We start from the raw sequence: 25825 nt of genomic DNA, 5'->3' as shown, positions 1-25825 counted from the left end.
ATCACCTGTGGTCCACAGTTGTGTATGGCTGTTCAAGCTTCCTCCATCCTCCTGCGCTGTCTGCTGCTGAGGTGCAGGCTGGCAGTAAGTGGCTGGTTTAGCAGGACTGAGGCCAGTCCACATGTCTGGCACTCATCCTACCACCTGAGTGTGTCAGCTAAAGAGCTCGAGAGGTCCACCTCCTGAGATGGACTGTCAGACCCATTCCCACTCTGAGCATCTCTCGAGGGAATCAGTACTCAGCAAAGAATTGTAATCAGTTTAGTCAGTTTTAAAACCTAACATCTCTTCCTTTCCCTCCCAGGTATTATTGCCATCATTTCCTAATTTTTTTGGCCCCTTGTCTTTCACTTTAGAACCACAGTCTCTCTGTTTAGGACCTCAGTTCATTGAAATCTTCCAATTCATTGCTCTGCTCAATACTGAAGATACCTCTTCACTCAGTCTACAGAGCTCTGCCAGTTCGTTTTCCAGAATCTACCCTCATCACCTCAGTACCCTGTGTTGTCGCTCTGTGACCAAAAGATAAAGGTCCAACTCGTTAGTCTCAACCTTGGGGTTGAGACCAGCCTTTCAGCCTCATTCCCACTTACGCTTAACAGAGTCTGTACTTCTGCTAAATGGCCTCACTGTCCAAGCTGTGAGCTTTCCTGATCCCCAGACTCAACTGTGACATGCTTTTACATGGGAAGCCTTTTCCTTTCTCTCTGCCCATCCAGATCCTCCCTGCCCCCAGACACTACAGTCCAGAATGATCTACTGCTCCTGTTGGATGTTTGTCACAGTTTCCACTGGCTACATGCAATGGCTGGGTGTCCTGCAGTGAGAGGATGTCTTTATCAATTGTGAAGTTCATGAGGGCAGTGCCATGGCTGTGTGTCTGTACATCTCACAGTACACTGGACAATGCTCTGTCCAGAAGGTCAGAGCCAATGCATGCTTGCAGATAAGATGAAGCATATTCACACCATCACCAGTGGCACATGTGAAAGGGTGTGCGTGTTTGCTGATTGACGTTAGTGTAGTTTTTTGTTGTGTTCTTTCCTTGTATTCCATTAAGGAAAGAACTTGAAGGAAAGCATTTACCCATAGAAACAGAGCAGCTCAGGCCTTTCCCAAGCCTTCCTAAGATAGCATGCTCAGTGATCAGATGGTGAGGAGAGACCACCCATCTTGGGGGTCAGTCTGAAGGCGCACCCCACATCACTGCACAAAACCCAAGATTCCAGTATGTCCAGAAAGTATCACTGAGTCCTTGTGACTACATCAAATGTAGCCATGGTACTGCTGCAAGTACGGGTTGGTGTGTTTGTACTAACCTCATTTTTTCTTCTGTGGTGTTATTTAGGGGCATAGAGAGAGTTAGCTTGACATCTTGTTCAGATGATAGAAATGGACTGGCAGGTTTGAACATACAATTTAAACTTTATGAAGGAACTGAAATATTACTAATAGAAATCACTAAATTTGATGGTAATGCGCATTGTTCAGGAAGAGAACAGGGTAGTAGAATCAATAGAATCATGTGGCTTAAAATGACGCTGGGGTAACACAGCAAAACCTCAGAAACAACACTCTGCGTCATGCTCTCAATAACCGTGGGCCCCTTACCCCAGTATAGAGACGTGCTGCTGGTCCACCGGCCAGGCTCTCTGCCAGGAAGATGTGAAGGTGTTATTCTTTCACTTTATTTCCCTCCCTTTGTCTGGAGGAAAGTGCTGAGAACAAAACCAAATCATACCCCAAAAGACTATGTGACTTGAGAGATTCTTGGTGTTTCTTGGAGGTCCTGAAAAGTTGTCTTACCTGTAATCTTGAGGTATCTCTATGAGATGCTCTCCCCCAGCAATAGACTGTTCTGCATATCCTTAATAGCAGACAATTAAATTGTAATTTAAACAGTTGAACAAGGTCCTCAGAATCTAAGAAAATAGCACCAGGTTCAATCTCCCCGCTACTCTGAGTGTGGGCCCTAGGCCAGCAGGGCCAGGAGCATCTAGGAGGTGCTGGAAATTCTGACTCTTGTCCCCACAACAAATGAGTCATAATCTGCATTTTAACTGATCCCAAGAACACATGAATGGACAAAGATGTGGTACATCTACATAATGGAATATTATGCAGCCATGAGAAAGAAGGACATCCTGCCAGTTGTGACACCATGGATAGAGCTGGAGAACATTATGCTCAGTGAAATAAGCCAGAGGAAGACAAATGCCGTATGATCTCACTTACGTGTGGAATCTTAAAAAAAAAAAGTCCAAGTCATAGAAACAAAGTAAGATTGTGGTTACCAGGGCTTGGGAGGGAAATGGAGAGCTGCTAGTCAAAGGTTTCAAGCTTTCAGTTATAAGATAAATAAATTCTGGGAACCTAACATACAGCATGGTGACTATAGTTAATAATGCTGTACTGTATACTTGGAACTTGCTAAAAGAGTAGATTTTAAATCTCACCACAGAGGAAAAATAAACACATGAGAACATGGATGTAAAAGGAACATGTACAAGGATGGCCTCAGGTAATTTACAGGCACCAAAGAACTCGAATTTCCATGTGCACAAATGCATTTTAAGATGATCATTGGTTATCTGCTAGGACTGTACCAACTTTCCTGTCAGATAGAGAACCAGGTGACCTGTTCTCACTTTAGATCTGGAGCTCAGAAAAGGTGGAGGGAGGCATCCAGGATCAGTTTGTGGGGCTGAGCAGGAAAGAGAGGAACTGATCTCAGCAGGAAGTGTACCCTACCTGCAGCCACACACCACTTTCCTCTTGCAAACAAGACACTGATCAGAAGGGCTTGTGACGGGCTGCGTGTGTCAGAATCGGGCCAGCCTCAAGTTCCAGATGGTGGAAGTTGCTGTGATTACTCCTCATTCATCATGAGAACTGAAGAAATGGTGGTTCCAACCTGCACACGCTGTCACAGGTGGGTTGCCCCATTCACTGTGGGTTTTGTGAAGCAGAATGACTGCTGTGTGACCAGAAGAACGTTTTACTTCTCATTTTAAAGCTTTCCTACTTTCTCCAAACAAATAGATTAAAATGATTGCTGGTTGAAAATTTCATCTCTCAGCTGATAAAATTACAAACACCAAGTATATAGTCACTGAGGATGCCATCAAGCCACCTCTCAAATAACGTGTTCCAGAAAGTGTCTCGTTGGCCACTGGGAGGATCAGAGCGGCCAGTGTTGGCACTGGAGGGCTGAGCCTCCACGTACGGGCCTCCAGATCTTTCTTTCTCCAGCTCAGAGTGGATCTTCTGGATGGCTGACCTTGATATCAAGGGGCTACAGAGGCTGGGCTGGCTTTGTGTTGACCCTGAGATGCGGGCCTCTGAGGCTCCCCGCAAATCACCCCGTCCTCAGGTCCCTACCACCTCCCTCCAAGAACAGTTTAAGATCGTGACCAGCCCAAGCTGGGCAGGGATCCCTCAGGACCGGAGACCATGGCTTTGCAGGAAAAGCAGCAGTTCAGGGCCCCAGAGTGACTTCATATAGGATCCTCTGTTTTCTAAGCAATCCACACATGGGGAAGCTCCTGGGAGGTGATGGTGTGGCAGGTAAGAGCACCTCTTTTAGTCACAGACCAGGGTTCAGGTTCTGCTGGGACTTGCCTATGACCTTGAGCAAGTTACTTATTCTCTCTGAACCTCAGCTCTTTGTCTGTAAAATAGGGTAGCTGAGACGCTGAAAGGAAGCATACCTCGTGGTCAATGCAGCTCCTGTCATTTGGTAGGTGCTCAAGAATACTGAACGGCGCTCTCTGTCAGAAGAGAACTTTGGCCAAGTACCATGAACCAAATACTTCTACGTAAGAAGAGTAGCTCTGTGAAATGACTATGGAATAGCAATGCCTGCCCCTTAATTTCCAGTTACTATGGTTACCTTACAGTTACCATCTCTTACTTTTCATCCTCAGAACAACCCTGTACTGGTAGATAGTCTCCTGCTCCTTCAACCAATGGGACAACAGAGGTCCACAGGGTCTGCCCCACATCTGCTGCCCACACAGCATAACAAGGGCTGATATAGAACCTGTGTCCCTGAGGCCTGGTTTCCTGTCCATCCCCCACCCACCATGGTGTGCAGGACAGGGCTTCCCAGAGCCTCAGAATCCCACCCTTACCCCAGCCAAAGGGGGTTGCTGTCTACAGTCTGCTCACATTTTCCCCATCTGTAGTTCACACGTCTACCATGTGACCCATATTCCCCACCGAGCAGAGCCAAGGCAGGCCATATTACAACACAGGTCAGAGGGTAAACTCACTTTGGCTTGAAAGAAAAGAAATGCACTGGATAAAACACGGTGGTTTTGGAGGTCATCATAGAATTTTATATATAATGAACAATATGATGAATTATAATACAACAAAATCTAAGGGTCAATAGCAGACCAGGCATCTTGCAAATGTTACATGTTGAAAGCCTTTAACTTTACAACCGTAGGTTAGAGAAAGGGATGTAATTTATCGGACATGTTTCACATTTTTCCTATGAATCATTAAATATTTAAGCACCATAAAATTCAAGCATTTCACATGGATGTGGCAGCCAGCCGTGGTGGTTTGAAGTGCATTATGCACAGTCTCTGGCAGATAATAACAGTGACAATTGCAGAGTACCGATTTTTAATGTCAGTTGTTTTGTTCCCTGTAGAACTTCCTGATAAAGCCCCTGCAGGAAATTGTGATTTTTTTTTTTTTATGTGTGCTATACAGTAACTTTGAGAATTGAAATCAAAGAGCATTCCCAAAGACATTATGAATTGGCCAGGCATAAATAATTCCAATCTGTAATTTACATGCCCTGTAAGAATCATAATATCATTCTACTATGGAAAGAGCCCAAGAAATATTTTTCATATTAAATGGTTTGTTTTAAATAGAAGATGTAACTATAATAAATGCACAATGACTGCTATGTGCTAGACATACAATCTAACTTGATTCTCAGTGCAGGAGGAGGTGTTGTGTCCTAACATATAAATGAGGAAAGTACAGCTTAGTGAGTGGGTGTATCTCGCCCAGGGTGACACAGCTGGGCGGTGACAGAGTCAGATTCAAACCTGGGGGACTGACCAACTTCATAAAGTACACATTTCCCACTCTTCTTGCAGCCATACCAAATTAAAATGACAATCATCAAATTAGTCTGCTAAGCTGATAGAGCCACAGATCATGTAATTTTCTGGAATGAACAGAATAATTTGCTTTATTACTAACTAGAAGAGGCTCAGAATAAAATCGTTGGTAAAATCCAGTCAAGTGGACCATTTCATTGGCTATTTCCTAAGCACCACTGCTGTGTACAAACTTGGCGGGGCAGCTCCTGTACCAGGAAGCCCTTATATCATGAGGGAAGAGAGGTACAGCATGAATGAAGTTGTGTCACACATCAATGAAGCGTCTTCTCTCAGCCAAATCTCTCAAAAATCTTCCCATTTCTGAAATTTCAGTTTATGGAGAAGTAAGCTAATTTTCAGGAGGGAGTGATGGTTAAAGCGATCAATCGGCTTTCTGTCAATAATTAGAAGAGGAGATGGTGTGCAGATCTATGTTCACATCCAAATATTTAGAAATAAGAAATGGTTTATACTTGTTACCATTTTGCCCGTGAGAATCCTGTATGCAGGGCTGAACACCCAATGCCTCGTGACATGTATTGAACTGTCATTGACAACGCAATTCAGTGTTAATAATGTGCGCAACGATATGTGTAGGCACCGCGCATACAGAATGAGTAAAGCATGGCCCCGCCCGCAAGGGGCTCACATTCCAGCCAAAGGAAGGATCACGTGAGATGAGACGTTGCAGGCGCAGTCGGGGAGCATGAGGGCGGGCAGGCCCATTGACGGTGCTGGGAGCAGCGGAAGGGAGTCCCAGAGACAGGAACGCGCCTCGGGGATAAGCACACAGGCGAGCAGAGGACAGTCCTGCGGGCCTCCCCACCAGGGGAGGTCATTTGTATGTTGCAGGCAGTGGAGCCATTGAAGAATTATAAGCAAAATAGGAGGCAGGGAGAAGAAATGGGCCCCACTCACAGCATGGAGGAGGCCTGGATACCTTACTGGCCAGGGATCCACTTGCCAGGAATGAGAGCCCGAAGGAGACAGCCCGTTCCCCACACATGACCCAGAGCAATCCCCACGGGGCACAGAGGCAGCCCACCGAGGAGGTGGAGGAGCAGATCTTGGGAAGGAGATTTGGTAAGCATGACCACCAGCGATGGATGAGAAATGTTAAAGCTTTCTGTATCCTTCACAGAGAAGGGATATTTTGAGGCACACTGATTTAAAATCAGGTGAAGAAAACAATGGCTTAAAATAATATGGTCTTCTAATCCCAGAAGTTATGTTTTCCATTGTTTATCCCGTTAAACCATTTAAATAATTTTTGACATCAGAAGGCAATATTTGTGTGGCATTTACAGAGCTCTCTGGTGATGCCAGTATTTTGAGAAGTTCCTTATACTATTTCAGGTTCCCTGTGGCATAAACTCCCCACTTGGTTCAGCCTGTTAGTTAAAGTTTATTTGGCAAGCTTATTAAGATATTCTAACACCAAAATGAAAGTGTTTAAGATACTATAGGAAGCAAGATTTGTTCCCTATATTTGATCTATCACCATTATTGCTTCCCAGAAAATGTTCTCTGACCAAATTCATGAATGGACAAGACGAAATTTTAGAAGCCTTGACATTTGGTGACACATGACAAAGTTTTGGGAAACAGAAAATTGTAATCATAAATAAAGTTGAAATTGGCTTAAATTTCAGGTGCTCAAAAATATTTGACATGCCAGAGCATTATTTAAGAAAACCATTAAGTGGGTCAAATGAGCTATGAAGTATTCTGCCACATCAAGAAAATATTTCATCTTAAAATGTGTATTTCTCTTTTTACTGAAAAGCAAATAAATTGCTATTCTGAGGGCAGCCCCATAGCAAGACTCACTTGAAACACGTTCTACATATAAGAGCTCATTCCTAAGCAATGTTTGGCAAGGAAGACATTTACAAACAAGGTTTTAGTTGAGTTTTTTTCTTAATTATTTTTAAGTGCATTGAAACTAAGTACTAAAATGAGGGTCACTCATGAGAAATGTATCTAATTTCTAACATGACATTTTTTTAAATAAGGTAGGCAAGTTCCCTAACATTTTTTTCCAACAAGGTTTTTGATTTTTAGGATTAGACCACCGAATCTGCCAAAATAAAAAGCATATCCTTTGCTATGAAAACTATTTCACAATAAATTACTTCTACTCTTTCATAAAAAATACTAATGTCAGATGTCAAACTGCTGCACTGGTATAATACAGACAGAAAATATAACAATGTTTTTAAAATTGGAAACACAGGATGCTCCTGTAAAACCAGTAGCGGGCACATAAAATTCAAATTGGAGGTTGTTTTTGTTTCATTTAAAATAGTGCCATGGCTTCCTTGGTAGGCACTCCTGGGGAGGGGAGGAAGGTGCTTTGTCTGAACCTCTGCCGGCTGAGTGAGCCCCATGTGGCTTCAGTCCCGTTAGCAGGCGCGCAGCAGAGACGAGCTGGCCCCCGGCTGGGCAGAAGCGGTGTGTATGGAAGTTCACTGCAATGGGGAGTCAATTTTTGTGAATCACTGCCTTAATATTCATTAATAGCTTTTAGGCTCTTAATCCCTTATTGAATATATTTTTTCCATAATTGCTGCTTTTCAAAAGGGTTGCCAAAGCAGGCACTTCTATTCTCTGAAATACGCAGACGAGAACATGCTTTATGTTCATCTGTGCTGTGTTTATGCTAATGTCCCGTCTCTGGAACACAGCGACTGGGGTCCTTCCTGGCATAATGACTCATTCAGCTTTGAAAGGAACTGTTAATGCTGGCTGTGTGGGTTTCTTTTAAATCTCCTTGGGTCATGGTTTTACAATTATTCAAAGTGCATGGAAGAATAGATGACAGAGAAAATCATTTTGAAATGTTAGAAATTTCTATTTTCTAGTTTCATGTGTTGGTCTATTTATTTTTCTTTGTAAAATCCATCCAGAAGCCTACTATATTATAGAGTAATTCAATTGTTTGAGGTGTTATTAACCAATGAATGAAGATTTCAGTACAATAACTTATAATCTGGCCTTTACCTTATATTTGCCTTCCTGTGAATCAGCACATTTTTAAATAAAGCCAGCTCTTCCATTATCCTCAAAAACAAGCATATTTGGGTATCTGGGATTGATGTAGACTGTAAATCCAAAGAAATCCTTATGGGTAGCATTGGCTTAGCCTGTCCCCAGCAGAGGGAGGAATTTCCTACGGTCCTATAGGGACAGCCACATCCAGACAGAAGGAAACAGAGTCTGAAGCAAGCACATTGGACCTCTGAGCGCAGCCTGGACATCTTCACCCCTAGGAAGTTTCTCTTGGTGACATGTCGGCAGGTCATGGGTTCCCTAGCTATACTTCATGCAGACCTGGCACCTGCTGATCTTCTGGCGCTGGGCCTGGCTTTCTTTTAAGACGTCTGGTGATGGTGCTGAGGAAAACTGCAAGTCAGGTGTCACTGCTGTCAGCCAGAAGCTGTACTCATTTGCAAAGAAGTGACAAGTTCCCTGGCGGCCTTGGCATTCCAGGAAGGGCGATGCTCGGAAGTCCTCCAGGCAGCTGCCGGGTGACATGAGGGCCTGCCCTCCTCCTTGGCCCCCAGCTCCTGTGTGCTGCCAGGGCAACAAGACAGAATTGGGGCTCAGATGCACGCAGACCACCCAGACCCAGGCAGTGGCATGCCGAGGTCTGGGCCTAACTACACTTTTCCTGAAATTGTCTCCCATCTGTGTGTGATCTGCTGAGGAAAGTAGCAGTAGGGGTGTTGTTGTACACACAAAATTAAAGCCCTTTCACTGAGGGCTGAAGCAAAGCCTTCTGGAAATCCTACCAAAGTAATAAAAAAACATTGACTCAAGAGGTTGGCCCTGAATCTCAACAGGCTGTGGTTTGTGGTGGCCTCTGTGCTGTGTACACAGAGTTCACGGGATTACAGGCCACTCCAGAGGGAGGGGGGAAGGAGGGGTGTTACAAGGTGGCAGGTGGCAGGCTCACCATGAGGAATGAGTACCCGATCCAGAGGCTCCTCCAGCCCCGCGGGCATGGCGGGACGGACTGGTCCTGGCTGTGCACCGCTGCTGCCTGGGCCGGCGCCTCGCACACGGCGCAGCGGCTGATGTACGGGCGGATCTCCTCCTCCGAGAGCGGCATCATGGGCAGCGGTGCGGCGCTGGCCAGCCAGTAGGATCTGTCATTTCTCCGGGCATAGTGGCACACTTGGTGGATGTTGCAATAGGCGAAGGGCAGTGTGCTGAACACGGGAAGGCAAGACCCTGCCAGCCCTTAGGAGGGAAGAAGGGACAGCGTGGTGTCTGAGCAGCCCATCCTGCTGGGCCCATTTGCAGACACGCGTGCGGGAGCGTGGAGGCGCTTGCCCAATCCTCCATCTGTGGGGGTGAAAGCAGGGTATGCACCTGTTTCTGCCACCTGCCTGGTCCCCTGGGCAAGCACGGATTCACTCATCCACCCATCGCTCTCTCAGGAGCCAGGCGCTGCACTGGCTGCTGCAAGTGGAGCAGTGAGTACGATTCTGCGCTCATGAGGCTCATGGCCTGGCCGGGTGGGGGAGACGGATGGGAGAGCAGGCAATGGGGGACAAGCATGAAAGGCCGGGAAGAGGAAGAGCAGGGCACCGGGGCTTACAGGACGGGCACCATAAGAAACAGGTTTCAGCTAGAACCTCACACATGACAGGATTTGGCCATGCTTGGCGAGGATGGTGAGGGCTCAAGGGAGAAGCAGCAGCAGGAAAGAGGGCCAGAGGGAGGGGATTATGGAGCTCAGAGAACTCAGAGGACAGTGGGAGGAGGTGGGGAGAGGCTGACTGTGTGTCCCTCTCTCAAGGCTGTCCAGGAAAAATCAGGCCAGGAGATGTGGGCTCTGTAAATCTCATTAAGGAGCTTGGACTTGACCCCAGAGAGCTCTGCAGACCTTTGTGATGTACACTCAGGCTAGACCCCCGGCTGTACACTCAGGGCAGCAGAAGCAAGACTGGTGGTCCAGAGACCAGGCAGTAAGGGGACTGATGGCAGAAGACCAAGGAGGAGAGAAGAAAATAGAATCAAGATATTAAATGTTACTTCTGTCTTTCCTCCGGGCCATGGCTGGGCCCATGGGAGAAATGGAGAGGTTCATGCAGGTAGCTGCCACCCCTAGCCTGCCCTCTGACTGCCCTTGCTAACAGCAGAGGTCATGGCCCGTGAAGGCAGTGACAAGGCTCACCTCTCCATCTGCTGTCCCTGTTGGCATATCCATCCTGAACCCACCCCCACCCATCACGATCTTGGAAAGACAGTGTTTGCTAGCACCTGGGTGCCTAAACTCTTGGCTAAAAATCAATCCCCACAGCTTACAGATCTATTGAAAAATGACAAGTAGTACCAGGGATGACTCTCAAAATAAGTTCTATAATTTAAAAACAAATTGGAGTAGGATGGGGAGTTGGTGCTGGCTAAGGCCACATCATATAACCACCAGGGTGCAGTCAATGCACCACATAAACACAGGAACAGAACATGTCCTGATTAAATAATTTATATTTAGAAGGAAAAACTTCCTTTCCTATCAGAGTTACATTTAACTCACTGAGAAAGATTTGTTTTTAAAAAAACTAATTAGTAGGCAGATAATAAGCTTCTTCAGTAGCCAGAATGAGCTTCTTTGACAGCTCATGGGCTCATAGGTTTAATAGACTTGGTTGAGAATTAGCATGGTAGTTTTAAAAAATCCCACAGGAGATGGGTGATCACTTAAGATGATGATGAATCTGTCAAATTAACCCAAAAGTTTTACTCTTAAGCAATGGACATGGGTGACCACGAGATGTGTACGTACCAAGGTCTTGATTGTGAGCTTTCTCCTGTCCTTCCACGTAGAGCAGACTATAGCCCGTCCAGAGCCGGGGCATGCCCAGGGGGCATGCAGGCTCCCCATCTGTCTGACTGTGCAGAACCAGGAGGAAGCCACTGAGATATCCAGGGCCAAACCCTTTGGGCCCAGGATCTCCAGTGGGCCCAGGAGGGCCTGGAGGAAATAAAAAGAAAATGAAAGCAATATAAGGGGTTCCGTTTAACCAACCTTTCTGAGCACCTCTGTTTGGGATACTGTGCTAAGCACTGCATACCACAACCCGCTCCACAAACACCCCCAACACAACTGCAGTGTATACAAACACGTCATGCAGCATGGATTTATTGCAAGCAGCTTCCAGACGGTGGGCTAAGTTAGCATAAAAACAGAAACCAGACCAAAGTCCCTGCCTCCTAGGACATACATTCTACTGAGGAAGAACTATGGCAAATGATGGCATGATAAAAAGGTCGACCGTGAACTACATCAGCAGGTGGTAAGTGCTGAGAAGAAAGGGATGGGGCGAATTGCGTGTCTGATAAGGCGACACTCACGGCTGGTCTTACACCTCCCCAGCCTCTCTCATGGTTCTGGCATATTGTCAGTTCCATTCTAAGAAAGTCAAGGGCTTGGAGGCCACATGTACAACTTGAATCTCTGCTTCTATGAGAGAGAGTGGGTGCAAGGAAGGCCCAGTTCTAGAATTCCTCCTGGTAGGAGGGAAACACCCAGTTCAGCAGAATTCGAGCAGGGTCTGTCTCCTTTGGCATCTCTAAGGGGCTGACTTATCAGGAAGGATAATAGCCATTTCTAATTGCCAAGATCAAAGGTGAAGTGTGACTTTGAAACCAAAAGTTTTTGTATTTTTAAAAACTTGTCTCTGGAAGACTGGCAGGCTTCCAGAGGTTGCAAAGTGGTAGACTGTGGACTGCTTCAGTCCTGGCCTTGTGTTCTGTTTGACCTGTTTTGTTTGGCTTCACAAGCTAAGGTCCTGAACTTCAGCAAAGTGGAGGGTACATCTGCCCGCACTTGTACATGGGAGCGACTGTCCGAGGGCGAGTTGCAAGCCCTGCTTGGCTGCAGGCCTCACCAGGCCTCTCCACTCCTTGTGACTAACCTGGTGTGGCAGATGCTCTCCAAGATGAGACTGTGTCTGGCAGTCTGCGCATCTCCTGCACCTAACATATTGCCTGGTGCATTGTATTGCAAATTCCTACTCTGAAGAGTCTCATTTCTCCCCTCACCCAATGCCCATTCCCCAAGTTTTTCTTAAGAAAAAGCCTTGCATAGATGTATTGATGGTTGTCCAATAAGAGAACTGACCTCAGGGAACCAGAGGCCAAGTGACTCAGCCAGTGGTAGAGGGTGACCACATCCCCACCATCCCCAAGACTGTCAGCACAGCCTCTCAATGGTGACCACACAGCAGATGCCAGGCTTTCCCTGGAAAAGTGATCCCGTTGTGCCACTGGATAGCGGTTCGGGGAAACGCGACCGTGGAGACAGAGCCCTGGCACGTTTTTACGGGGGCCGACTGTCTGCGAGAATGGGGGACCCGGGGCTCTGCTCTTGGTGCTTCTGCCTCTTCAAACCTGGTGAGTTGGTGTCTAAGGCAAATGCTGCTAATAGGGTCAGTCTGGGAGGCTGCCTGCGAGGCCCGGGATCTTGTACACACACCTCGGATCGGGAGTCAGAGAAAAGAAGAGAAGTGGCGACAATTTACCTGGTGCTCCGGGGCAGCCGGCTTCTCCTGTGTCACCTTCGTGTCCGGGAGGCCCGGGAGACCCTGGAACGCCATCCTCGCCCCTCCTGCCATCCAGCCCAGGCTCTCCTTTGCACCCTGCGCGGAGGTTCACAGTGGCAGCGGCAAAAACCCCAAGACACCCGCAGCGGGAACTGCGCGGAAGCCACGGGCCGGCGCTGGGCCCCATTTTGGCTTGGCTGCGTTCGTGCATTTCACCCTCCTGGCTGCGTGAGGCTCAGATTATACTGTCTCCGCTGGGCAGGGGACTGACTAGTGGGGGCTCTGAGGGGTCAAGCACCTCGCTTAACCAAGGTCAGTGAGCCAGGAGTGGGCAGAGGCGGAATCTGAAGCCAGGCCAGGGAGGCGGTGAGAGGGAGGTTGCACATTTCTTCATAATATTTACATTCACATTTTCTTTACATTGAATACCTATAGTTTTTATAATTACATCCTTAATAATGATTCTTTAGAAGCCTGAATGGAGGAATGAATGAAATTTAAAAAGATTAGAATTGAGAGTCAAGCTAAATTTGGAGCAAGATAAGAGCAGCAATTTTTAAAAATAGCTTTTTATTCAGTGTTTACAAGGTGCTAGGCCCCATGATAATTTATCCCATTACATGGGTTATCCGGTACTGTCTTCGTGTGACAGCAGCCACACGACTAGGTATTCTCATGTGCCAGGCGACAGGTGGGGAGACTGAGGCTCAGAAGGGTCACAGAGCCGATCCCGTGTGGAGAGGAACTGGGCCCGGGTAGGCTGAGGGCAGAGGCCGTGCCATCCGCCGCCAGCCCCCGCAGAGCCCAGGTGAGGACAGTGCACACTGGGGACCTGGCGGCAGTCACACCGATACCTGACTGTAGGCCAAGCCATCAGTTCCTTACCACGGTCTCCTTTGGCCAGGGTGGTGGATCCAGGCCTTACCTGTGGGGAGTTCATTGCCTGATTACCTGCATTATGAGGCCTCTCAAGGGCTCCACCACTACCCGTTACTGTCTCTCTCTTCCCTTTCTCCCTTTCTGCCTCTCTGTCCCCTCTCTCTCTTTCTGCCACAAATTAGCCTAAAGCCGACCCTGAAGTCGAGGAGGGCTTGCCTAATGCCTAAGTAGCCATCAGTCTTTTCACGCTGGATTTGTTCTCCAAGGGAGGGGGGCTACCTGGGGGTTTCTGGCAGGGGACGCTACACTTGGGGACCAGTGGGTGTCTCTCTGGGTTTCCCTGTCTCACCCAGGCTCCTCCTTAAGTGATCTCACGTGCATGCCTCCCCAAACATCCCTGCTTCTCAAGTTTTGTTCCAATAACACCAGCCTAAGAGTGTCCCACACAAACTTTCTTCTTTGTCCCCACAGCCAGCCAGTCTCTCCCCCCAGATCCCAACCCCTGCACCCTGTGTTGGCTCAGCTACGTTCAGGGTGGGTGTTCCCAGCTTTAGGGGTGCTACCACCTCCCACGCTCCCACCTTGGGTAAAAGGGATTCTCTTAGATTGCCATGCAGTGCCTAGACTGCATTCCGTACATGCTTATCAATCCATAGATGAGAAAGGAAACCTCTCCTTCTCCCTGTCTGGGGAAAGACACCCTCTCCCTTCTAGTAACTGGGCGGAGCCTCTTGCTGGGTGGTGTGGCTGGGTGCTAGTGGGTGCATCTCTTTCTACCAGCTTCAAAGAGAACATCAGTTATTTTGGAAGGAGCACAGGGCCCCAGCAGTGAGCTCAGAATGTTCTCTTATCTGTCCTACCCAATGGAGTGTTTCTGACATTGGCTCCTGTGCTCTTCTAGAAAGGGCTGCCTGAGAGCTGGCAGGCCAACCAACGGGCTTATCACCGAAAAGGCAGCACGCATTCCTCCTGAGTATCGACGCGTGGTGAGAGCATGTCTATCTGGGAGAAGAGGGTCCCTCTGCCACATGTTACAACATCAGCTTTTTCCTGTTAGAGAAATTGTCAGGCAGAGGACTTTTCCAAAAGAGAGAAAGGAAGGTTCTTATTACCCCCAGGGAGCTGTGCCCAGAGCTTTCCAGTGCTTGGACTCATTCTCTACTTGGACCTTGTTTTAAGGAATTAAAAAAACGCCCTCCAGTGCCCGGTGGGATACCTCTCCTGAGAGGACTGCATGTTGACCTGAAGGCAAACACGTCCTAACAAGATGTGGGTGAGTCCGCTGGGCAGTGAAAGCTCGGACCCAAATGGACACCACCTTTGCTTCATCGCAGGGAGCCCCAGACTCTGATGGCCACCCGAGGAGAGAAAGTTCTATATCAAACAGATGTGTGTCTAGAAGGCATTTGGCCTTCCACTTGGGGAACGCTTATCAGACACAAGTCACACTTAGTGTGGCCAGTACCCACTCACACTGGGCACCAAAGAGTCAGGTTTGTTTTTTCCTTAGCAGATGTCAGCTTCAGTACTTAGCTGCTAAATCAGCTTAGCAATGAAAGATGTTCTGAAAGGAAAACAGGAAGAAATCCACCATGTCATTTTAAATGGGGGTGGTATTTCCTAGTGGCCGCTGAGGAAGCACAACCAGCCTTGGGGCTGGAATATACAACCCCTCACATGCTGCTAAAAAATTCGCCTTCAAAATAAGACGGATGAGGAGCAACGTGCCTGCAGATGACCCGTCAGTCAGGGTTGGACCACCTTAGACCCTTGGAGTGGACTTGTCACTTTCTTTTCCCACCTGGACAGTGCGGCCAATGCAGGGTGGCCAGCAGACAGGGAGAGGGGACCAAGCATATCCCCGGCAAAGAGGGCTCCTTTGTAACAGGAGCTGGGAGGCCCCTATCAGACAAGAGGAGCCTGAAAGAAAGCCTTGGCTGGGAGTATGCACACAGTAAGGCAGACGGGAGCTCCCAGGCAGCTGAGCCACGGAGCAGTGCAGCCCACGCTCTGAGACCCTGGGAAAGAATGGGTGATGCTCATGGGAGGGACTGTGCGCCTTTTTTTTTTAGCATAACAATTGCATTCCAGGCATGATGGTGACCTCAGGGTGCCCTCCACCAGCAGACAGGGCCAGTGTCATCAATAAGAGGAGGGCACAGGAATCCAGAGAAGGCCCTTAGGTCGCCAATTACAGCTGGATGAGCCCCGACTCCCAGTAAGGAGGAATTAGAGAGGACAGGAGACCCCACCTGGGCCCACATGGGCTGCCAGCCCTCTTTCTGAAGCTCACAAATCTATGGAGAAAGAATCTTCTGTGTGCCCAAGATAACTATTAAGTTAGAGGGTACAGAATTTACTTACTAGATTTTTTTCTTCTCAGTTACTTTCTTTGGTGATTTTCCAAAGCCACCACCGTGGGTGCACCCAGCCACCCATCTGGTCTCCGTGGCTGTTGGGGGCCAGCGGCCCCACCCTGGCTGCCTGCTACAGTCAGCGAGGGAGTTTTACCAGAACACCTGCCTCCCTTTGTATTCTGCTGGTCTGGGGTGAGGCTCAGGCATCTGTATTTTTTCAAGGCCCTCCAGGCAACTTTAATTTACAGCCAGGACTGCATTACTAATGATGGTGTCACTCTTAGCTGACTCCTAAGAGCAATATTCATATAGTATTCATACAATTAATATTCATTAAATATTTTTGTTATTAGTGCAGACTCTAATTTTGTAAGTCTGGGGTGTAGCCTGGGCTGCTACCTGCCCTTGGACCACACTTTAAGTAACAAGGATGTAGCCAACTCATGGTTAGCAGACTATTAGGCCAACCGCCCCCCCACCCCCACCCCGTCTGTGCTCCTGCCATCTCCCCATTGAACAATTCTGGGGAGAAGCCCAGGCCTTCCTTAAAGATCTCCTCAAATGCCAGCTCAGGCTGGGGTCTTGGCAGTCCTGTAGTCCTCCACACTGGAACTGAGCTCTCCCTGCCCCATTCTCCTACCACCTTTTGCCTGAAACTCCTTAAAAACACGAATTATCATCTCGTGTTAACTTATGTTCTGCCGGCTATTTTTGCCATGGACTGTGATATCCCAGAGGGGGAAAAACACACCTTTTGCACATGTGCATTACCCACAACACCTAGTACCATACTTGATATATAAGGAGTGGAGGGGACCTGGAAGAACCACTGTGGTGCATTTGTGGAATCCCATCATAGGCCTCATCTTCTACTAGAAAGTTATTTTTTCACAGGCTGGGGGGCGCCCAGTGCTGCAAAAATATGCACAACAAGGCAGCTTGGTTTTCACATAAGGTTGCATGATGAGTCATCCTGACTGACTGACAGCGTCGCTGATGCAGCGAGTGCCAAGGAGGAGAGAGGTTAGTGGCGGCTCCGTTCCCAGCTCGTGGACTGTTAAAGGAAGTTGTTCCAACTGACACCCAGTTAACATAGTGCATAAACCCAGATGCGGTGCAGCAAATGCCAGCAACACCTGCATATTAGTTGGAGGAAGGGTCCAGGGTGTGGACTCTACCAAGGACTACTCAGACCCCAGCGGAGGGCATCACCTCTTGGGCCCTTAGCTATTTGGCTTTGGGGAAACACAGGACAGACAGCTGGTGCAAAATTCAGTTCTACTTCCCATTCCTTTGGTTTGGAACCAAAAAGCCAAAGCCACAGGGGCAGGAAGAATGGGGGAGGGAATGGCCTCATGCCTTTTAGGATAACCTGAAGTCACGGGTGCTGCCAATTGGCCTGAGGTGATCAGGGACCTCTAGGTGACCGGTCCTGGACTTCCTAATCTCTTTGTAAATCACCCAGTGTGGAGGCGCTTTGTGAAAAGAAAATAAACCACTGGGGGGGCACTTCGTAAAGGAATGGCTTGGTGTGAATTCTTACATAAGGATCCTGACAATGACTGAGCAATGCTCACATCAGTTGCATGAACGATGCAGTCACAGCTGTCATTCAGAGCCACCATCCTCCTTTACCCTCTTTCTCCTCCAAGCGATACCCCTCCCTTCTTGTGGGCTGTTTCTGCTCCACTGAGCCCCAATTCAATCTCTTTTAACCAAAATCAAGTCAACAGCTATTGATAGAGCATCTACTCTGTTGTGCTGAGAGGTTTCAAAACCTCATGTCCAAAAGCTGGCCAAGTATAAAATATTTAGGTAGGAGTTCAACAGAGAAATAGAAGGGATGTGTCAATCCAGTCGGTACATGATTAACCCTTTGAATAAATATAGGAAGAAAGTGCATATAGGAAGGAGATCTCCATTGCTCCATCCTCAGTGGTCGTCTGGGCTCCATACAAAACCATATGCCAAACCAGGTACTTTCATTGTAGCAATACATGGTGCAAATAATGAGTAACCAGCAGAGGCTCATACCTGGTCCTGGGGGGCCCCTGGTGCCAGGGGGCCCCATGGCTCCTTCTGGTCCTCTTGAGCCTGGGACCCCAGGAAGCCCTGGGATTCGAGGACAGTCATCCACATCTGCAGGTGGCCCAGGTTCGCCTGGAATTGGAATCACCGTTTTGTGACGGATTCAGACGCTCACAAGCAAGCCCCTACTGCACTCTCGAGGCGGGCTTCTGACGCCACGCTGAAATGCTATCATGAATGTTCAACCGCCCAGTAGGAGCTCCATGAAGGACTTCTGTTCACTGAGGGGTGCATGAGAAACTTCCAGAAAGCATTTTGTTTAATAAATGAATGAATGGATGAGTGAGCAGGATCTCAAAGGAGGGAAAAGAAGTATAAAATAGGAAAGCAAAACTGAAGGAACAAAACAGCAGCAGACTCACAGACTCCAGGAAGGGACTAGCGGTTACCAAAGGGGAGGGGGTGGGGATGTTGGTGGGGAGGGAGGGAGAAGGGGATTAGGGGGCATTATGATTAGCACACATAATATAGGGGGGGGTGCATGGGGAAGGCAGTATAGCACAGAGAGGACAAGTAGTGACTCCATAGCATCTTACTACGCTGATGGACAGTGACTGCAATTGGCTGTGGCGGGGACTTGATAATACAAGTGAATGTTGTAACCACAATGTTGCTCATGTGAAGCCTTCATAATATTGTATATCAATGATACCTTAATAAAATGAAAAATAGTGAAGGTTGGTTGAGGCAGCATAGTTCAGTGACTTTCAGAGGTTTTCCAAATGGTAGGCCACTTTTTCCTGGGGTGCCAGCCACCAGCAGCATCAGGAGAGGTGCTGGCGGGTTCCTGGTGCCCAGCCTGATGCCCCCCTAGCTCATTCCTCCACAGCCACCAGGTGGGTTCCCACAGTGTCTGTCACCAAAACAGAACTGAAGAGCTGCCAGAGGCCCCGAAGTAAGGACTTCAAACCTTGAGTGCCCACTGGAATTACCCAGGGAAATCGTAAAATAGACCAGTGCCTGGGTTCCACCCCAGAAACACTGGTTTAATTTTTCTAGGATGTGTCTTGGGCAGTGCCCCCAAGCTTGGTTGTACAGTGAACCCAGCTGGGGAGCATTTCAAAAGTACTGGTGCTGGCGCCCTGCCTAGAACTATTAAACCAGAGTTCGGGGGACAAGATCTAGGCCTCAGTAATAGTTGATACTCTCAGATGATTCCAGCATCAGCCAGGGCTGAGAAGTGCCGCTATAATGCCGTATTCTGACTTCAGCCCATCAGAAGCAGTTGGCCCAAGGATCTCATTAGAGGCCAGGGTTTCTGAGTCATTGGTCTGGGGTGGGCCCCCCAATATTTGCACAGCTAACGTGTTCCCGGGAGAGGCTGCTGATGCTGATCTGGGGATCTCCCTTTGAAAAAATATTGCTATAAAGGCTTGAAATATTTTTTCTTATTGATTACACTCCATCTGAAGACATTCTTTTCTAGAGTGTCATTCAGCCACCCTGCAATCACTCCACAAAGGAAAAGAAATAATAACACTAACCAATAATGATAACAGCTAACACTCACTCAATACTTTATCACATATCAGGCCCTAGGCTAAGTATTTTATGATTAATGACTCCCCAAACACATGGGTGTATGTGCTGCTGTCATTAAAATGTTACAGGTAAGAAAACTTGGGCTCCGGTAAGTAAGTGACATATTTACATCACACAGCTAACACATGGCATCATCTAGATTAAAATCAAGATGTCCTGGCTCAAACCTGTGCTCTTAACTACCACACCATCTGGCCTTAAGAAGTGTTCGTATCTGTGTGATGAATTCCAAGAACTGCAATGTATTTTAAAACACACTACTCCTTAGTTATGGCTTTCTTAAAATTCAAACAAATACGCAAAATGATTTTAAGAACAACAATGATAAAGCAGTAAGGAGATCCTAGAAAATGTGGCCTAACAACAACATAGTCTGCACAGTAGTTAACAGGGGGTGTGCAAAATAGACATAAACCCTATAAACTGTTGGAATTTAACCTCTCATAAAATAATGCGCGGAACCAGAGGCAATACCATTGTGGATATATTTTTACAGTTTGTACAGTTTAATGTAAAACTCAGATTTTCTACCCTGGGGGACTTGAAAGAGGTGCATGTGAATACTTCCTGCTTGCCTCAATAATCTGACCACTCACCACTGGGGGTGCAGTGAAGGCAGCAGGAGAGGGAAATGGATGGGCGTTTGGCTGGAACTTCATACTTAAAATGTTGAGGCTATCTTCAAATGAGTTATACATACACTCACACAAAGACACTTAACAGGATTGAAGTGAAAACTCATTAAATATGAAACTGTAATTTTTAAATATAAACACTGAAAATGGCAGGCTTTTAAAAAGTTCTGATTTTGCTTCCACTCTTTAATAAAGCAGAAGCTAAAAGGGACAGGGGCACCTCTCTTTGAAGGGCCCTAAAAATAACATATGGCGTCTGTATTCAGGGCAACTTTCATTAGGGTTGATGTAGATGCCTGGTAAGAACAAATGACAGTTCACTATTTCTCTTTTCTTCTGTTGAGCAACTCTTTTTAGTCTCTTTGAAAATGCCAGACACGAAATAATATGTTGCTTTTGCATTGCGGAGAATTAAGTGAACACGTAGCTGAAAATACTGACATTTTTACTTTAACTCACAAAGAGATTTGCTCCTTGAAAATGGACTTCAGGTGCCATTGGGAAGGCTTGTCACAGCCCCTTACTGGGTGTCAAGTGCCCATCCTTTCAGGGTGCTGATTCTACTTGCTTTAGGGAATTTCTGTGTATTTGTATGCTAGAATTTATAAGAGCAACTTACACTGGCATGTCCTGTAGCCCTTGACAAAGGCTCTCATCCCCGTGCCCAAACTGAAATCACATAAGCTGAGTGTCCACACGCCTTGACAACCTATAATAGGCTGGGCGTTAGGACACTCTAATGTGGGGTTACTATATCTGTAACAAGGAAGCCAAGGCATTAAAGCCTCATATAATTACAGCGGGCCATCTGTAAAAAAATGTAACAAAGTTTAACTCACACACACAGTGGAAAAGGCAAGTACAGAAATGACCAGAAACCAGACTGAGTGGAAATTATTGATTTTATAGCAGTGCTTACCTCTGGAACCTGGAGGGACCCATGCCAAACAACGGAGCCACGTGACAGTTTTCATGTGACAGGAAGAGATTTTAAATTTGAGAATTAGGACAAAAGTAAAATTGAAAACATAAATAATAATTTAAGGACAGCATCAACAACAAGCAGAATGACAGCATCTTATTTACAGAAAAAGTCCGCAGCGACATTACTGATGAGAACGGCTATGATTTAGTAAAATGGGGTTTTCATATCTAGAAAGACCTGAAATGAACCTCTTGCACCATATGAAATTTGAGTTGATTTCTTCTTGCAAATATGCCCTAATTTAACCCATATAGAAATTCTATCCATTTGAAGATAGAAAATTCCATATTAATTTGCCGAGTTTTATAGGTTCTGCACAGAAAGGAAATGTGAGAATGAATCAAAGTATAAGCTTTTTGTCATATACTAGGAGCCATCATAAGGCAGTACAGTTTATTTATCTTCAGACTAGAGCGCAAATTTTGGAGATTGCAAAATATTCTGAACTGACACCACATTACCATAATTTTGACTTAGGATCTTGAAAGATATTACTTCTGCCAATCTCAAATACACGTCTGTCTGCCCTTCCGACCCTTCACTCATTCTGACCCTAAATGACAAATGTGTTGCCTATAGAGCTTATATTGAAATATCCTTTTATTTTCATAGGAACTAATGTACTTTACAGAAAAAATTAAATAAAACATCTAGGGAAATCAATGCAACATCAGGGACAGGAACTGACTATAACATCCTCACATACTATAATCAAATCACTCTTTGCCTCTTGTGTGAGGGAACACAGGTTTATTTACCTTAGAAATATCATATGTAAAATCAACTCCAAGTTTCAAACTTATTTGTTCTGATAATAAATATTAGTTTACCAAACATGGGGTTGTGTAGTGTGGCCTACAATAAATATAATCTTTATATCAGAAAGTGCTTAACTCAAGAATTTGCTGGTAATTTCAGAATAATGACTTTCTGTAAGGTGACCCTCATAGTAAATATTGAAACAAAATGCTGTGTGTAGGCCACTGGAGATGTTCAGATAGTGGAAGCTTACCTGGAGGACCAGTGGGCCCTCGAATGCCTGGAATTCCAGATAAACCCTTCTCTCCAGGTGGCCCAGGAAGTCCAGGTGGCCCCTGTGGCCCCGGGAATCCCATTGGTCCTAACAGAAACATAAAAACGATGGTAAAGCCCAGGATAGAAGGAAGATAGAGCCCATGACAGTTGATGGACTGAGTTCAGAGATTCACTCCAGCAAAACGGGGCAAGCCAGCCTTGGAGTCCAGATTAGTCTCTTACTTTTTTCTGTAAGACTGAGAAGAGCTGCCTCTGTCTGAAGGAAACACAGCAATCTATCACAAGGATGAATGAAAGTGGTTCCATGATCAAGACAAAACCAGATTAGAATGAAAAGCTGTGTAATCCTGAACTTTCTCTGGAGACAAAGGACAAGATGAAGGGAAAATAAGGGAAGATGCTTCACTATCTTGGGACAACGTGCCTCCCAGCCCAAGACCTGCTACTCTCTCATCCCCTCGGTTTTAGCACCAGTCAGCCAGTGCCTCAAACATGCTGTCCCTTTTCTTCCCTGTCCACAAAGCCCTCCTCATTCTGCAGAGTGCCAGTCAAACCTTGATTCCTAGGGAAGGCTCCCCTTCCTAGGCCCCCTGCTTTCTGATAAACTCTTAGAAGTGTGTTGCTTTGTTTTTCTCAGTTTCTACTGATGCATCCTTTAGAGTGAATGTCTTGTCTTCTCCCTTGAAACTCTATACTTAGTAAGAGTGGGGACTCTGTTTCAGTTTGTCCACTACCATATTCCTGTAGGTGCCTAATAAATGTTAGTGTAATAACTAAAATATTTCCCACTGGGAAAGTCCAAAAAGGTAAACTGAGGAAAGGCTCTCATCCTTTCTAAGAGTTAAGTGCTCATTGGATTATATGGCCTGTATGGCCTGTACGCCCGTTGGAATGGGAGTTAAGCCATAATCAGTGGTTCCACCAAAGAGCACTTCTACCTCTTCATAGATCCCTTTGTAGGTTACCGTTAAGTACGGCATGCTGTTTCCCCAATCTCAAAGTATATTTTTGGTGGTTCATTCTCTAAAGCAGCGACTGTGAAGGAAGAGTGCCTTATTTGGGAGAGGAACAGGTTGTATAGGCAGCCCCCTCCTCTTTCCTCTTGGTGTCTGTCCAATCTGGGCTTCAGTAATTGGAAGATACAAGCCATATGCCCTAAAATTGATTTTGTTGCTCATAAAGGGGAAAAGGATGGCTGTGTGCTGTTATCCAGGCTGTGCACTGCACAATTCCAGAGATGACACCTGCATTATCATCATGGCAACCTCATGGTGATCTTGGCCTCCCCACTGCCCTAATCTTTTGCCTTATATTTGGTTCAGAAGTCAGGCAGGGGGCTAGTTATTAGGGGCATGCAAACTTCAACATTTGCTTCTCTGGTATCCAGCTTCCTAATTTGAAGTAAGGGAGTTAAAATGGATAATCATTATGGGTCCCTTTTCTACAAAAAAGGTCCTATGAACTTAATAATTTTCTGAAATCCTGGTGACCAAAAACTAATATACCCAAATATTTGCAGTTAGGTAAAAATTAATTAAAATAAATATTTTAGACTTAAATAGTGGATACACATTGAATTTCAAAGGTGGGAAGGTGAGGCATCTTATATGGTGAAGGAACTCTTTGTAGAACCAGCCCTGATTATCACATTGATAATTTATATTGACTATATGTTAAAATAATATTTGACTATATTATGTTCAATGAAATAAAGTATAAAATTAATTTCATTCATTTCTTTTTACTTAAGTTTGACTGCTACCTCTTTTAATTGCATTATGTAGCTTGCATTATATATTTATTGCTATAAGTTCTAGTCAGAAGATTATCAAATATGTTCTTAGAGACTAAAGATGAACTTGCTTTTTCTTTTTCTGACTTGTCCAACTGTTACCCAGAATTTAGGACCCTTTGGGAAAGTCAGAACATTTTGGAATGTGGTATTTCCATAGGAATAGGGATCACCTCACAGTGACACAGCCCCTCAGGACCTTAAGGATAAGCTAACCAAAGTCTTCATGTACTACTTAAGGGACGATTTCATTCATACCTTTCTGCCCGTCTTTTCCATCACATCCTGGGAAGCCTTTGTGTCCTGGAAGGCCTGGTGGGCCCATGGGACCTGGAGGCCCTGGCAGACCGCCCTCACCTGGCTCCCCTTTCAGAAGGTCAGCACTGCCAGGAGACCCTCGGGGTCCAGGGGTTCCTGACCACAGAGAGAGGCAAAAAGATTCCTGCAGTCAAAGACAAAGGGCTGGCTATTTCTGTGTGTGCCACTCTGGGTGCTGTCATACTGGGCAAGTGGCAGTGGTTTGCGAGCCACATGCTAGGATGAGAGGCCCTCCTGCTAGCAACTTCTGAGCCCTCAAGCTCAGCACCAAGCTGGTGATGGGAAAGGCTTGCTCTGAGCCGTTTGTACCGGAGAAAGGGGGTCTGAAAGAGTTGAAAAAGAAGACGGAGGGCCTAAGCTCTGGGTCTGCATATGGTCCTGACAGCCCACCACTGCCCACACTCCGACCTCTTCCCTGTTCCAGATTACCAGGGCTGCTCAGGTGCTCTGCCCTGCCATCCTGCTGTCCCTTATCCCTGGGGAGTTGGCAGCACCTGTGCAAAGGAGCATCACCATCCTTTGCCGTAACTTTCTCCTACCTCTTGGACCTTCAGGGCCAGGAGGACCCCGATCTCCAGGTGGACCAGGGTCAGGAATGTCACCCTTAGGAGCTCTTCCTGTGGCACCTGCAGGACCAGGTGGCCCAGGTCTCCCTGCGGAGGGACAGGTTCAGATGTTAGCCTCACTACATTTGGAGGGTATCAATTGTTAATGAAAGAGAGGCAAAGTATGAGGCTCCTTACCTGGGGGACCTGGGAGACCTCTTCCTCCAGAAAGGCCTGGAGGAGAAATTCCGGGGCTCCCAGGGTCTCCTGTCTCCCCTTTCAGCCCTGGCGTTCCTATTGGACCAGGTGGGCCCATTTCATGCAAACCTTAATGAGGAAAACAGCATCAGCCCTGCGTCTTCTCCCCATTTGTCCCTGCTGTGGTGCCTGGAAAGGAACTGCTTCCAAATAGGGATGTGACAGGGCAGCGGCTGGTGTTGCTGTGACCAGCCGCTGGCCACAGTCTTTCTGGCTCGCCGTTTACTCTCATGCTCCATCACACTTACCAACCATAGATTTGATTTGTTTTATGTTTATTTCCCAAATTTAAGAAAACAACTGCTTAGGGATAATACCAACTCTCCGACCTCTACTACGGGAGGAGTAAAAACAAATGAGATTCAAGAGTAAGTAATTATGAAAAAGCTGGTTTGAAATTTCAGGTGCAAACCAACATATGAAGAGAACCAGTGCGGAGTTTCACGTGGCAACGGGAGAACGTCACTGGCTTCTTGGAGGAGCACACACCGGATCAGGCTGTCTGAAAAGAGCCCCTGAATGAATCCTAAGTGACCTAAATTACTTCCTGACCTTCCATACTGTATAAAGACTCTGGCACTCTCTCCAATAAGACATGCAAACCTAATAGCACATTTCAGCCCTTTTCCCACAGTCCCCTAGGTTTGCATGTCTGATTCCAGCTACTTCATCTGATTGTGAGCTAATCTTCTAAGTAATGCAACAA

At 46.6% G+C, this 25825-nt stretch overlaps 1 protein-coding gene across 1 annotated transcript in view; it reads right to left on the bottom strand.

The window, feature by feature from the left end:
• Positions 1–4954: 4954 nt before the first annotated feature.
• Positions 4955–25825, bottom strand: part of COL4A4 (collagen type IV alpha 4 chain) — a 112641-nt gene continuing 91770 nt past the window's right edge. The window contains exons 39-48 of the mRNA XM_073217775.1: positions 25060–25188; positions 24856–24969; positions 24257–24412; positions 22184–22291; positions 21106–21114; positions 17956–18081; positions 12665–12781; positions 10927–11115; positions 9088–9374; positions 4955–8705 (exon numbers count right to left, since the gene is read on the bottom strand). Coding sequence (XP_073073876.1) covers positions 8442–8705; positions 9088–9374; positions 10927–11115; positions 12665–12781; positions 17956–18081; positions 21106–21114; positions 22184–22291; positions 24257–24412; positions 24856–24969; positions 25060–25188 — 1499 coding nt within the window. The 3' untranslated portion in view covers positions 4955–8441. The remainder of the gene's footprint in view (positions 8706–9087; positions 9375–10926; positions 11116–12664; positions 12782–17955; positions 18082–21105; positions 21115–22183; positions 22292–24256; positions 24413–24855; positions 24970–25059; positions 25189–25825) is intronic.

Source organism: Manis javanica, chromosome 12 (genome assembly GCF_040802235.1).
Source record: "Manis javanica isolate MJ-LG chromosome 12, MJ_LKY, whole genome shotgun sequence".
Classification (NCBI taxonomy): domain Eukaryota; kingdom Metazoa; phylum Chordata; class Mammalia; order Pholidota; family Manidae; genus Manis; species Manis javanica.
Note: the sequence above shows the minus strand (reverse complement) of the source record. Positions and strands in the feature narration are given on the sequence as shown.